Genomic DNA, 12,510 nt, shown 5'->3' on the forward strand with positions numbered 1-12,510 from the left:
GGTGACCCTGCCCATGGCAGGGGGGTTGGAACTGGGTGATCTTTAAGGTCAAGCCAAACCATTCTATGATTTTATGATAATAGCTGGCAGGAGAGGTTTCCCCCCACAGCCCCTTGGCCCAGAGGCCCATCTCGCTTTCTCAGACACTGGTTCAGAAGGTGGTAAGACATGTCTGAGTGTATCCTTGGTGTGAGGATGGTTTCAGCGAGGGTGAGTACCATCTCTGTGACCCCATGGGGCCTGCAACCTTCAGTTCAAACCAAGTTTTGCTTCTAACGCAGCACGTGGGATCAGTAAGCAACTGAGAAAGCCTAGAGGGATCTGGTGAGGCAAGGCTGCATTTGTTAAATGTTCTCTCCATTAAATGGGTTAATTATGGCAGGTGCCTGGCACGTCCCACTGGGAAGAGATGAAGGAGTGGGCCCAATGCAGCTGCCTCACATCTCATGGGGCCATGTGCAGCTGTGCCCACATCGGGTTCCTTGGACATTAAGCACATGAAGGTGCTGTAACAACAGAGTGACAACCCAAGGAAGGCTGCCCCTTTGTTCTCACCCGGGCCTTTTCTACACAGCCTGGGAACAAGCTGGAGGCTGCAGCCCATGCCATGGGGAGAAGGTGCAGGTCTCACCCAGCAAAGCTATGCCTCCAGACCCTCCGTCCCCCGCTCAGCCAGGGATGCTCGCTTGGGGGTGTACGCTCATGTCGCACGTGTAAACCACAGTGCTGCAGGTGGGAGGGGGCTGGCCGCCCCACAGAGGTTGCAGTGATTGAAACAAGCCTGGCTTCTTCAGAGGTCAGTGCTTCACCCATCAATATCTACTGCTGAACAATTAGATTAAGGTCAGGATTTTAATGCAGTTCTTGGTTTTAACCAAGAACGCACTAGCATGATGGAGGCAGAGGTGCAAGCTTGCTGCACAGTGAATGAAAGCATCACAGAAGCAATTAGTTCAGACTCTTGCAGAGAGATCTTTGGGTGAAGGGGCTGGTTACACCGTCATCAGAATGGCATAAATAAGACCAACCTGCCCGGGGCTCATTCGGTTCAACAAACCTGACCCCCTCTGGGTTTGGAGAGGCTGGGATCTGCTCTGGATCGAGAGCAGAGGGTAGCCATGAGAAGGAACAAGCAGCTGGTACTTGCCCCTCACCCTCCTCTCTGCCCACCCGGCTGAGCGCGTGCTCCCCTTGACCCCCACAGGTGCCTGAAACCCCTCCAGCACAGAGCCCCCAGGCAAGGGTCTGTGCCCAGGGTGGCCACCAGCAGCTCCAAGAAGAGCTGCTCTACCGTGCCATCTGGTGACAACATGGGACATGGCTGCGAACAGAGGGTGGAGAGAGAGGAGAGGCTGAGGGGGCAAAGCAGGAGCCTCCTCTGAGTGAATAATGACCCCCCCAGCAGAGGCGGGGGTCTCCAAGAGGTGGGTCAGGAGCAAACCCAGCCACGGGGAAGCTGACCCTGACAATGGGACGCGTGGCCCTGCGGGAGAGCATTCATGGTGGCACCATGATGAGACGGCACGTCCCTGTGTCCTTCACCAGGCAGCCACCACGGGAAGGCGGGTGGCCACTGCAGACATCCTGCCCAGGCTGAGGGTCCCCGCAGCCACAGGAGGTCTCTGCCCGTGGATTCTGCCCAGGAGCGTGGCCAGCAGGTTGAAGGCGGATGCACACCAGCTCATTGACTTCACCGAGGGGGTGAGGAGGGCTCATGTCACCCCTCCTGCCAGCAAGAAACTGGGGTTCCCAGGCACATAGGCAAGGGTGAGGAGCAGGGAGAGAAGCAAATGGCCCGTGGCTTCCAAGGGCCGCAGCTGCTTGTAGGGGCAAATGGCCTTTCACAGACAAAACAGGCAGAGACAGTTAAAGCAAAACAATTTCTGTGTTCAAGCAAGACCTCACCAAGCAGCAGCATGAAAAATCCTATTATTTCTCCTCTCAAATAGCTTATTCTGGTCTGTGCATCTATGATAGGAGATTCCCTAAAGCAGACGGTGTGCGTATTTTAAGCATTGAACTTCAGTGCTCCTAATCACCCTCTCGCCATCAGTCATTTCTATCGACTACTTTGACTCTTGATCCTCCAGATTTGATCCTCTGGATTGCACATAAGTTAGACACCAAAGAAACCTAAAGTAGATGGTAACGCTCCCGAAATGTCCCCGGCCATGGGGCACAGGGGGGTGAGCGCATGACAAGGGCTTGTTTTCTGGGAGAACAGACCCTTGACAGCCCATCCCAGACATCACACGACGGCGCATGCTCCCCTCTAGACCCTGTTTATTTTCAAATTGCAGTCTTCATCGAGAACAAAGAGGCAAACTCGGTTCTGCACAGGCAAAAGCGAGCCAATTCAAACAGGCTGGAAGAGGTTATTCCGGGGAACCTCGAGAGAGAATGCATAGAAGAAAAATGCAGCTTTGAAGAAGCCCGAGAAGTGTTTGAAAACACAGAGAAAACAGTGAGTATCGCTGCTGCAAAATGGCAACACCTTGTTCCCCCCAGCCCACACCCCTACGAGCCTTTCAGGTGAGGCACAGAGGGGGAAGCAGGAGCAACAGCGAGGGGAAAACCCACAGGGGCCAAGTGCAGCATCTATTGTGTTCTATTCTCATTGGTGATCCATCAGCTGGGCTGGGGAACTGCTTTAAAGGTTTGTTGGTCTCCACTGGGATTACGGTGGTGGTTTTCCTGCTTTTAGCTTTGGAGTCGTCCCTTTATGACTCCAGGCAGGCAGCGCCCAGAAATTAGGTATCAAAGGAAACTTGCTTTTTTTTTCCCTTGCAGATGGAGTTTTGGAAAACATACATTGGTAAGAGCTGCTTTCTTCATGTTCAAATGCATCATATTCATTTCTCAGTGCATATGTAGCAGGTGCTTATTGAAACACATGTACTTCAGCATTCAGAAACTGTGATGACAGAGCTAGTCAGAGTCAGGCACCCTAAATCCTGCAGTCACCCAGCCTGGGCCTGTCCTGTTTGTGTACAAATGGAAAGGGGGAAAAAAAAAATTACTTCCCATTTTCTTTATTCAAGCAGATTTTTTTGAGCAAACTTCAAAAACCTCACAGAACACAACCAGTTCATACAGACCACTGGATCCATTGAGCCCAGGTGACACTCAGAGCTTCTAGATTCAGACATGGTATAGAGCAAAACAGCATTAATTAACACCCCTTCAGCAAACAGCAAATGCTCTCTTCTCAAGCAGAGATCTCCAGGTAAGGCACGGCCTCACACAAGCACAGTGTGAATCCCTAGAAATGCCATATTAAAGTGGAGCCTCAACATGATCATAGCCAAAAGCTGTTGGCAGTTCACACCAGTGATCCCAAACCCTTGCTTCTCTCCACCATTTTCTTTCACCATCTATTTTTTCCCCTTTCAGCCTCCATCCCCGACGACTCCTCAGTCCCTTACCAGAAAGATTTCAATGCTCACTAAAACATCTGAAACTAATTTTAAGGACATTTCAGTAAATGAACTGCTTTGTAGATTGGCGAAGTGCCCAGAACATCTCACTAAAATGCCTTAAATAATTCAGATTATTCAGTCCAGACTATAAAATTTTTTAAGAAGTGTGCTTTGTAGGACTTTGCATTGTAGGAATGTCTTCTGAAAAACCAACTGATGAAATTCAGCATTACGTTTGTTTCCCTGCCACCGTAACCAATTAGCTCTCCAAAGATAATGAATGCCGTATATTCCCCCATCATCCAAAGGGCTCGGTTTACTGTCCAGTTTGCAAGCTGCTATTCCCAACATGTGCAGCCCACAGGAGCTCACCCCTTGCGCAGTACTCAAGAGGTTAGGAAACCCTAACCACTCTGGAGGAAGCAAACGTAACTTTGTCTACCTTAGCCAAGACATGAGGTCCTGTTGAGATGGTGCATGAGGGAGACTGAAGAGCTCTGCCAAAACGAGCAGAACTAATTCAAGTGGGACAAGGTACACAGTTAGGAGTCTGGGTAATGCACTGCTACCGGTGTTACCCCAGCACTGACGTTGGCGAGTGTGCACTTGGGTGCAGGACCTGACTTACTTTCCACTACACAGAAGGAAGGTGTGCAGTCTCTTGCTCATCTTTAACAGGAGGCTTGCAGAGAGCAAGGCTCCAGTGCTGGGTCTCCACCAGCGGACACTCATGCTTGTTAATTCTCCTGTCTTCTCTCCAAGATGGAGATCAGTGTGACCCCAACCCATGCAAAAATGGAGCCATTTGCAAGGATGGAGTAAGTTCCTATGTGTGCTGGTGCCCAGCTGGGTACGAAGGCAGAAACTGTGAGATAGGTACGTACTGGGGGCTCAAGCTGGGGCTTTGGGGGCTCAACCTGGGGCTTTTATCCTCTACCTGAAATCCACCAGATCAAATTGGGCACAGAGTATCATTCTACTCGAGGGCTGTTTTGGACACAATTTACCTTGCTCTAAGCACGGTAAGAATGTGCAAATTCAGCCCACCAGCAATGGGATTACAGGGGGACATACTTGGGGATATAGAAGCGGATGTCTCCATCCTCTCCTGTCTGTGGTGGAGCTCCAGCTCCACCTCCACTGAGCACCGAGATGCCTGCTCTTACGTAGGGTTCAACAGAGCCTCAGGCTTAAGGTCTTTTGTTCAGCACGCTGGGCCTGCCAGCGCAAATGTTGACACAGAGACCTTCCTTTACCTCCCCAGCACAAGCCTTTCCGGGGGCTGCTCGTCAATCAGGGATGAAGTGCTCACCTGTTGAAAGCAAGAGTTTTCCGAACCCCATGGGACCCCCATGCATGCTCTCATCCCTCCTCTCCGTATCCCACACCAGGCTGGGCAGCAGGTGCTGAGCAGGGCAGGATTATCACAACCTCCTCCCAACGGCACTCTGCTAAATTCATAATTATAATTATCACCAGCAACCTTGATTCTGAAGGCAAACAAAAGGCAAATATTTTCCTGATGGGTTGAGGAGTTTATGAAAACCAAACAGCTGATAATTTAAACAAGAGGGATATTCAGCTCTTATATTTATAATATAATCAGGGGCTGTGCGACTCGCATAATGTGCTAGACTCACTGCACTAATAAAAGATTCTCTTTCTAGTTGTGCTTCTGCTCTGGCAAGAGAGGAGCGTACGTTAAAAAGAGCATTTCAAAGCTGCATCAAATTTAAATAGTCTCATTGCAGATTTCTCGTGGAAGTGAGACGGGAGCAAAAATAGCACTAGAAGTGAGGCGTGAAAAGGAGCTCTGTAAAAATAGTAAATGATGGCATTAAAATGGCTACAGGAAGGGAGGTGTCCTTGAGGAAGTAGGAGTAGAGTTAATCTGCTGTGAATTATTTGAAAACTCACTGAGAATTAAAAGGGCATCTGTGGGTTAGTGGTTTCCCACCTCCGGGAGACGGTGTTCCCACCACGGAGGAGCCCAGGGTGGGGTGGGGGAAGACACGCAGGTCATGGCCATCTCGCCGTGCCTTGGGTTGGGACCCGTCTCGTCAAACATCCGGCTGAAGTGGGCCTTGGGCATCAGGCTGCCATGATCAGTCTCTGTGTTGGGAAGGACATATGGCTCTGCTTGAGATTTTAAACACAGAGCACAGTGATAATCCCGAGACAAAGCCCTGCCAGGGTTCAGGGTTTACTCCCGTTTGACACGCAGCGTTCTCCACGGGGCCGATTGTCATAAGCGCGGCGGGGGAGGAGAGCAGGACGACGGTGGGGAAATCACGTGGCTCGTAACCAAATATTTGCAGGAGTCCTTCAGGGTCAGGCTGCCAAATTTCAGACAGCACGCAGTTGTTGGCGGCAGGAGGCAACGCCAGGGCTCAGCAGGACCTCGCATAGGGCCCTGTGGACTTTTCCTCAACCCGCCTTCTCAAAGAGGTGCCTGGCACCCCTTCATGACGAGATTTGGAAGGAGGACACTCTCCTTGCAAACAAGCAACCATTTTACATAGTTTGGAGCAACCGGAGTGGGTTGTAAGCTGAGTCCAAAGTCCCAAGTCTGAACAGACCTGTTGTAAACCAGTTTTTCAAAAAAGCTTTCACAGTTTCGTTTTAATTTCTTTCAGACTTCACTTGTGCTATTAAAAATGGAGGCTGCAAGCACTTCTGCAGGCACGACCCACCGCATAAAGTTGTGTGTTCCTGTGCCGCCGGCTATAGACTTCATGAAGATGGAAAGTCCTGTGAACCTGCAGGTTAACTTTTAAAGTGTTTTTAAGAGATTTGGGTGAAAGTGGCCAAGGTCTTGTCCCAGATTTAGATACACAAATCTCACAGAAATGCAATATCCTGTTGGAAACCAGCCTTGTTTTCCTGCTTAGCAGATGTGAAGAGCCTGACCCTGCACTTTACAACAGCAGATGTGGGGTCAGTCTTGAAGGATGCAAGTTAAATGCCATTTTTTTAGCCTAGGTGGGTGGAGAAGGAGGGTAGGCGTCTGGGAATTTACACACAAAGCAAATCCTTGTTTCAAATGGCTACTCGTGAGGGCAGCTCTCCCACTTGCAGCCATCTTGTATTGCTAGATATGGGTCAGTAGTTTTCTGGAGACAGAAACGTGATGTTCAGCTACACCAGCATACATGGTGGACACCACACATGCTGGTGTCCATCCAGCCCGAGGTCACTCCCGTGTTCTTCCAATAGGAGTTACTACTTAGTTGTGGATCCCAACAGTGTGTATCTGCATACAAAGACCCTCAACAGGAACTAGACTCAGATTTAGCTGTGGTATTGACGGAGGGGGAGGGTTACGCATTGCTTGAGGTTGCAACTTCATGAAGGGCTAAAGAACAGCTGGTTCTCATTACATTCCCAACTCTACCCTGCTCCTAGGCTATTACAATACACCAACACGTGCAATCCCAACCCACCACAACACGGCAAGATAATTGGGCCTGAACATCTCAGAAGCACATCTGGCAGAGGAAAGAGAGGATAGAGTAGAGAAATATTTTGTCATCTAAGCTCAATTTAACATTTGATGCTATCGTATTTCTAACACCTGAGAGTAACAGATTTGCACACCTAAGCTAGCATGCAGGCACCCGCACAGGTGAGTTAGTTTCTGCAGGTCTGATAGCCACAGCCGAGAATGCTTTGACCTCCTGAAAGTGCTGACTTTCAGCAATCAGTGCAGGAAGTATCTTAGGCTGGGAGAACTTCTGTTGATGGAGATCATTAAGATCTCAGGCCTGTGTTGCCCAACATGCTGTATCACCTTTCACTGGACCAGAAAGTTTTACTGTTAGCAATAAGATCATCTTTCAGGTTGGGTAACTGCCCTTCCTGCAAAAGCTTAGCTATTGTTGGCTCCGAAGCCTTCATTTCCTAACCTAAGGTCACAGTGCCATGGTTTAACTAAAACCTGCACAGGTAGCACTTTCATCACTCAACACTTACTTAAGCCCAAGGCAATTCCTAAAGCGGACTGTTTAAAAAACCCCCGAAATCTCAGTAGGCCACACTTACATCTGATTCTACACGAATATTTGTTTGCACAGTACTGTCAAAAGCTTTTCAGATGAAAGACAATGCCTGATGCTATTTACTATTTTGACTGCCACGATCAGGAGGAATTCGGCATGTACTGCGTAGGAGAGAAATGGGGAGAGCTCGTCTGAAAGGAGCCTACAGATGAGATCTTCATTAGCAGAGAAAATCTACCACTCTAGAAAGAGTTTATTAATGTTTTCCTCACCTTGGTGCCAAACAGGATTATCTGTACAATTGGCAGATCCTATTTCCTGCCCTCTCCCAGCTGGACTTTTATTGTACTGGAGGTACTTGCTTCAGAAATGTCAGCCAAGTGCCCGGCTGCCTACCGCAGCAAGCTTCCCAGGAACGCACCCCAGCATCCCGCGAAATAAAGGCACAGCCGCGCTGTCCCGTCAGACATGCGCTCTCTTCTTTTGAAAAGACGTTTGGAATTAATTCCTAAAGCCCAGAAACAATTTGTGCTTTTGTTACCCTTAACATATTACCCGCGCTGCTGCTCAAAGGCACAGGCATCTGTTTGCACCGAGAGCGTACAGGTCAGCCCACAGCCCTGTGCCCCCGTGTCCGTCCCAACACAGTGCTGAGCCGAGGCAGCATTGTCTCCTCGCCTGCTCCTTCGGTTGCTGTGACTCTCAGCGTGACGTGCAGCCGGTCGTAACCATGACTGTTTCTCTCCCAGTGCCCTATCCCTGCGGGAGGATCACGGCTCCGGAAGTGAAGAACAAGCTCACCCGGGCCATAAACACCTTTGAGCACTGGAACATCTCCACCGATGACCAGGACGATGCTCACGATGAGGTGCTTGATAACATCACCGAAACCAGCACCGTCGCCACCACGAAAATCATCCCGATAATTAAGACGGGCACCCGGGTTGTCGGTGGATCGGACAGCATGAGAGGCGAGGTGCCTTGGCAGGTACTGGCTATTTCTGCAGCTCTCCCGCAACCCCAGCAATTGCTCTGTCTATTCATTTCCTTCTGAATGCAGAACCAGCTTACTTCCACACACCCAAAGCCCATCTCTGCGGTTAGCTTAGCAATAGGTCTCAAGTCTAACAGGAGCACAGCTTCCTTCTGTACATGGGTTTATGCCGCAAAAACAAAACTTGCCTGGGTGGGGGTCTACCTCAGCAAAAAAGCTACAAGTCAGAGTCATGGTAGCTTTATCTGCAGGGTACAAAGGATCCGGGTTTGAGCTACAGCAACAGATTCACCTGCAGTCCATGAATTTAGCATGATTACGCTGAAGGCTGAGGGAGGGGAGCTTCGCAAGGCGCAGCTTCAGGAAGAACAAGACAGCTCCTCTTTTAGCTCCATCAGTTTCAACAGATCCATCATAGCTTATAACAACAAAGGATCTGTCCTTCTAAGACAACTACCAAATCCAGCTGCTCTTTCTTTACCCAAGCCCGTATCCTACTTGTGGCATCGTAGTCATCTCTAACTCACCAGTCCAATACCACAGGCAAGGGGGGGGCTGCAAAGAAACCTCCTCCAATGCACCACCCTGCAAATACCTTCAAACTGTTGTCAAAAGGAAAGTTAGCTCCTAGCCTGGATCTTTTTCAGACTCATCTACTGCCCTTAAATTCTACTCTGGCTTCAGCAAGTGCAGAAATCTCAGTGTCTGAGAATGCAAAACAAATGCAGATGAGGTTTTAGGAATAGCAAATCTCTGTTGGAAGCTCTGGCACAGACTGGCAGTAGTGATGTCAGTGTAAAGTTGACCACACAGGGATGTAAAAGCCCATGCACGCAGCTCAGCTGATCCCTCTGCGTCTGCTGAGGGGGCGAAGCAGTGAGCAGGGCGAAGGCAGGTAGGGCAGGAGCCGGCATCTGCCCCACATTTCATAGCCAAGGGGACGTACACGGTGAACATTATCAGCAACAGGAGGGTTGTTGGGACGTTATGTTTTGTGTCTGAAAGGAAGAGGCCGTACTGCTGCCCTAGTCACGCAGCGCTTTCTGGCAGAGCCTTTTGTGGGGCAAACTGTAGGTGATGCCGGCACCCACTGCGCGTTCCCAGTGGGTCGGGAGGAGAGACGCACACACTGTTGTTCATTGCCCTGGGTGAGCTTCATCCCCTTTGTCAAGGATACTGGGCAATGCAGCTGTCTCTACCTAACCAGGCATCGAGAGTCTAAATACATGGTAAGTCGGAGGCAGACAGTGATGAGCCACGTCATGTGGAAGGAATTAAATTGGTGAATTATAAAGAAATCCTTTTAAACACAGCCCACTGAGTCAGCTGATCAATTCAATTAGAAGTTATAGAATAAAGGATGTCCTGGCTTGTGCCCCATGAATGCTGAGGCTGTTAAATGCCCAAATGAAGTGGGTAGTTAAGATTTCATCCCTAGTTAACTAGTTAAGATCTAGTCACTGACAAAACACTTGCAGGAGGTACGTGTGGAAGTGCTTGTATTGTGGGCGCTCAGAGTTCCGTGCTGAGGTTTATGGCGTCCCAGCCTGGCAGCAAAGGGAGGAGAAGCCCAATGGGACACTAACATGTGTGCGGGGCAGCGCTGGCCACCTTCTGTGACAGAGTGGGGGACAGAGGGGCCAGGACACCCCACAGATCAGCATCTCTGGCAGCTCTGGGTCTGTACAACCTGAACACAGCCAGACAAAACCTGCAACCCATTCTTCTTCTCCAGTGATTTACCCAGATGCATGGATGTGATTTCCTTCTGCTCCCACAGGTTTATCTGGTGAACAGCCAAGGCGTGGGCTTCTGTGGCGCGTCCATCCTCAACGAGAAATGGGTAGTGACGGCGGCACACTGCCTGCAGCCTGGTGACAACGTCACTGCCGTGGCAGGTGAGCTCCCCGGACGGCATCGGGCCAACGCAGGCAAGGGATGTGGGACAGGGCTCGCACTGGCCAGGCGCAAGGTGCGACCCGCACCGTCGTGGGCAGGAACACGGCCAGAGCTGCTTTAGGGCACCAAGGGCGTTCTGCAGGCTGTGGCATTCCACCTCTGGTGGGAGCAGCGAGCTGGGCCCGGCCTTGGTCCCACAGCCACGAGCTGCCGGACCGTGCTGCAAACACAGCTCAACCTGCCCACGGGTGAGCATCCCATCCCAGCCGAAGGGAAGCCCAGGCTGCTGGAAAGCCCTATGGGCTTCACTTACGATGCTGCTTCATGAGCTGATGTGATGGACTTTTCTCTCAGCTGGCCATGCAGGACCTCACTGCGGGGTTCTGCTCTCCTTGGGGGCCACACTCAGATTTCACGCAACTCCCAGAAAACGAATTGGTGTGGATAGTGCAAGAGGGGCATCAGCAAGCTGACTAACTCCTTGCAGGCAGATGACGACAGCTTTCGCTCCTAAATTTCTTTAGAAGTAAATAGAATTTATGGATCAAAGCAGAGAAACGGGGCTGATATGTGGGAAAGCGGTCTCTGAGGAGTTAGGCAGGGGCTGTGTGGCCAGACTGCACAGCAAGTGATGTTGCTGCTTTACAAAACAAATCTATCTCTGCTTGAAAAATGGTGTTTCCCCCTGACTCTTGGTACCAGACCGCAGCTGGGCAGCCTGCTGATAACTCACCGTGTTGCCTCAGCAAGCGTCCTGGTGCTGCGTTTCACAGCTGTGGAGGAATTAGCTTCCTCTAATTATTTGCTTCTCCCCTGTATAAGTATCTAGTATAGGAGGGTTACACTGACAGGTACAGGAGGGGAACACTGGTATGGTTAGTAAGCGCTACAAGCAGCACTGAGAGGAGGCAGGAAAGAATGATGCTGTCTGTTTAAACACTACAAAATGTATCAGTGACAAAAATGAGATTCTACCTGAGCTTTGAAACACTGAGTTTGTATCTACAGAAACAAGCTCGTCAAGAGGGCTCCAGCTGCATCTTCATCTTCCCCGCTAACAGCTGAGCTCCCAGGTGTGCCTGGCCAGAGCCTGGAGGCTGAGCACCGTGGGGCTGTGCACCAACCTGCCCAGTGCTGGCAGGATGATGCTCCCAGTCTGCACGCTGCATGTTTTGCTATCTAATTTCAGGCAGTTTTGCTTGAGAGCCCAGCACAAAGCTCAACCCTGTACCCACTAACATGAAAAAGTACAAAACGCCCCATGCAACGACAGTCTCACCACCCCAGAAACGCATGTTTTCACCTGGGCAGAGGTTTGGGTTTGCTGCATCTGCATGCAAACTGCCCCTCCTTTCAGGGTCTCTCCTGCAAGCCACACACCTCTCCACGTAGGACACGTTATCAGCCAGGTCCCCCTGTGCTACCTTTGCGTCGCTCTGCGGCACTGTTGGGGTTCCAGGTAAGATTTCGGGCAGCATGTCAAGAAAGCAAACCGCAATTTTGCAGGGCTTCAGGAAATACTGATTTGTGCCTGCACCACATACACTGTACAGGCAACATCCAACTCTTTCATGTCCATTCATACTAAATGTTCAGCTTTGTATGTGACATCCTAGGAGGCCCAAAATTCGATGGCAGGGGGTCTTACCCTCCCTGTCCTTTACCTCTCCACATCCATGTCTCCAGCAATAGTAAGCAGCCGTAGCGTGAGAAAAACCCTCTCAAAGTCTCCCCCACACCTGTCTGGCATTCACCCCGTAGACACACAGCCTGCGAGGAAGCTGACATTCCCACTCTGCTGCAAACCAACCCCTCGCAGAGCGCAGCGGCAGCACCAAACCCGCCTTCACCAGGCACCGGCGCGTCCCGAGCACGGAAAGCCTCTCACCTCTCCCCGCGTGCTGCTCCTCGCAGGCAGGCACAGCCGGCACAGGGCCCTGCGGACGGTGCTTAGAGGAGGTGGTATATTCTGGAGATGACAGCAAAGCACGTAGCAATGCTGCAGCAGGGGTTAAACGCCTCTTGGGCTGCGGGAAAGTCATCCTGCCTTCATCCCGCCTCCATCCTGCCTTCAGCGCAGCCAGATCACGGGCGGGAGTGGGAATTCGGCTGCAGACAGACCCCAGCGCTGCCCGTTTGCCGGCCCCAGGCCACAGATCATTTTCCCTTCCCTCTACCTGTTACAGAAGGCGGGCGGTGG

The 12,510-nt window shown here is 50.8% G+C and overlaps 1 protein-coding gene across 1 annotated transcript in view; it reads left to right on the top strand.

Moving 5' to 3' along the window:
* Window positions 1–10,309, top strand: part of F9 (coagulation factor IX) — a gene marked incomplete at its 3' end in the record, with an annotated part of 11,588 nt that extends 1,279 nt beyond the window's left edge. The window contains exons 2-7 of the mRNA XM_010155265.1: window positions 2,301–2,464; window positions 2,791–2,815; window positions 4,182–4,295; window positions 6,056–6,184; window positions 8,167–8,405; window positions 10,192–10,309. Coding sequence (XP_010153567.1) covers window positions 2,301–2,464; window positions 2,791–2,815; window positions 4,182–4,295; window positions 6,056–6,184; window positions 8,167–8,405; window positions 10,192–10,309 — 789 coding nt within the window. The remainder of the gene's footprint in view (window positions 1–2,300; window positions 2,465–2,790; window positions 2,816–4,181; window positions 4,296–6,055; window positions 6,185–8,166; window positions 8,406–10,191) is intronic.
* Between the last annotated feature and the right edge of the window lie 2,201 nt (window positions 10,310–12,510).

The sequence above is a fragment of the Eurypyga helias genome, unplaced genomic scaffold, assembly GCF_000690775.1.
Source record: "Eurypyga helias isolate BGI_N326 unplaced genomic scaffold, ASM69077v1 scaffold12727, whole genome shotgun sequence".
NCBI classification, from domain to species: Eukaryota; Metazoa; Chordata; class Aves; order Eurypygiformes; family Eurypygidae; genus Eurypyga; species Eurypyga helias.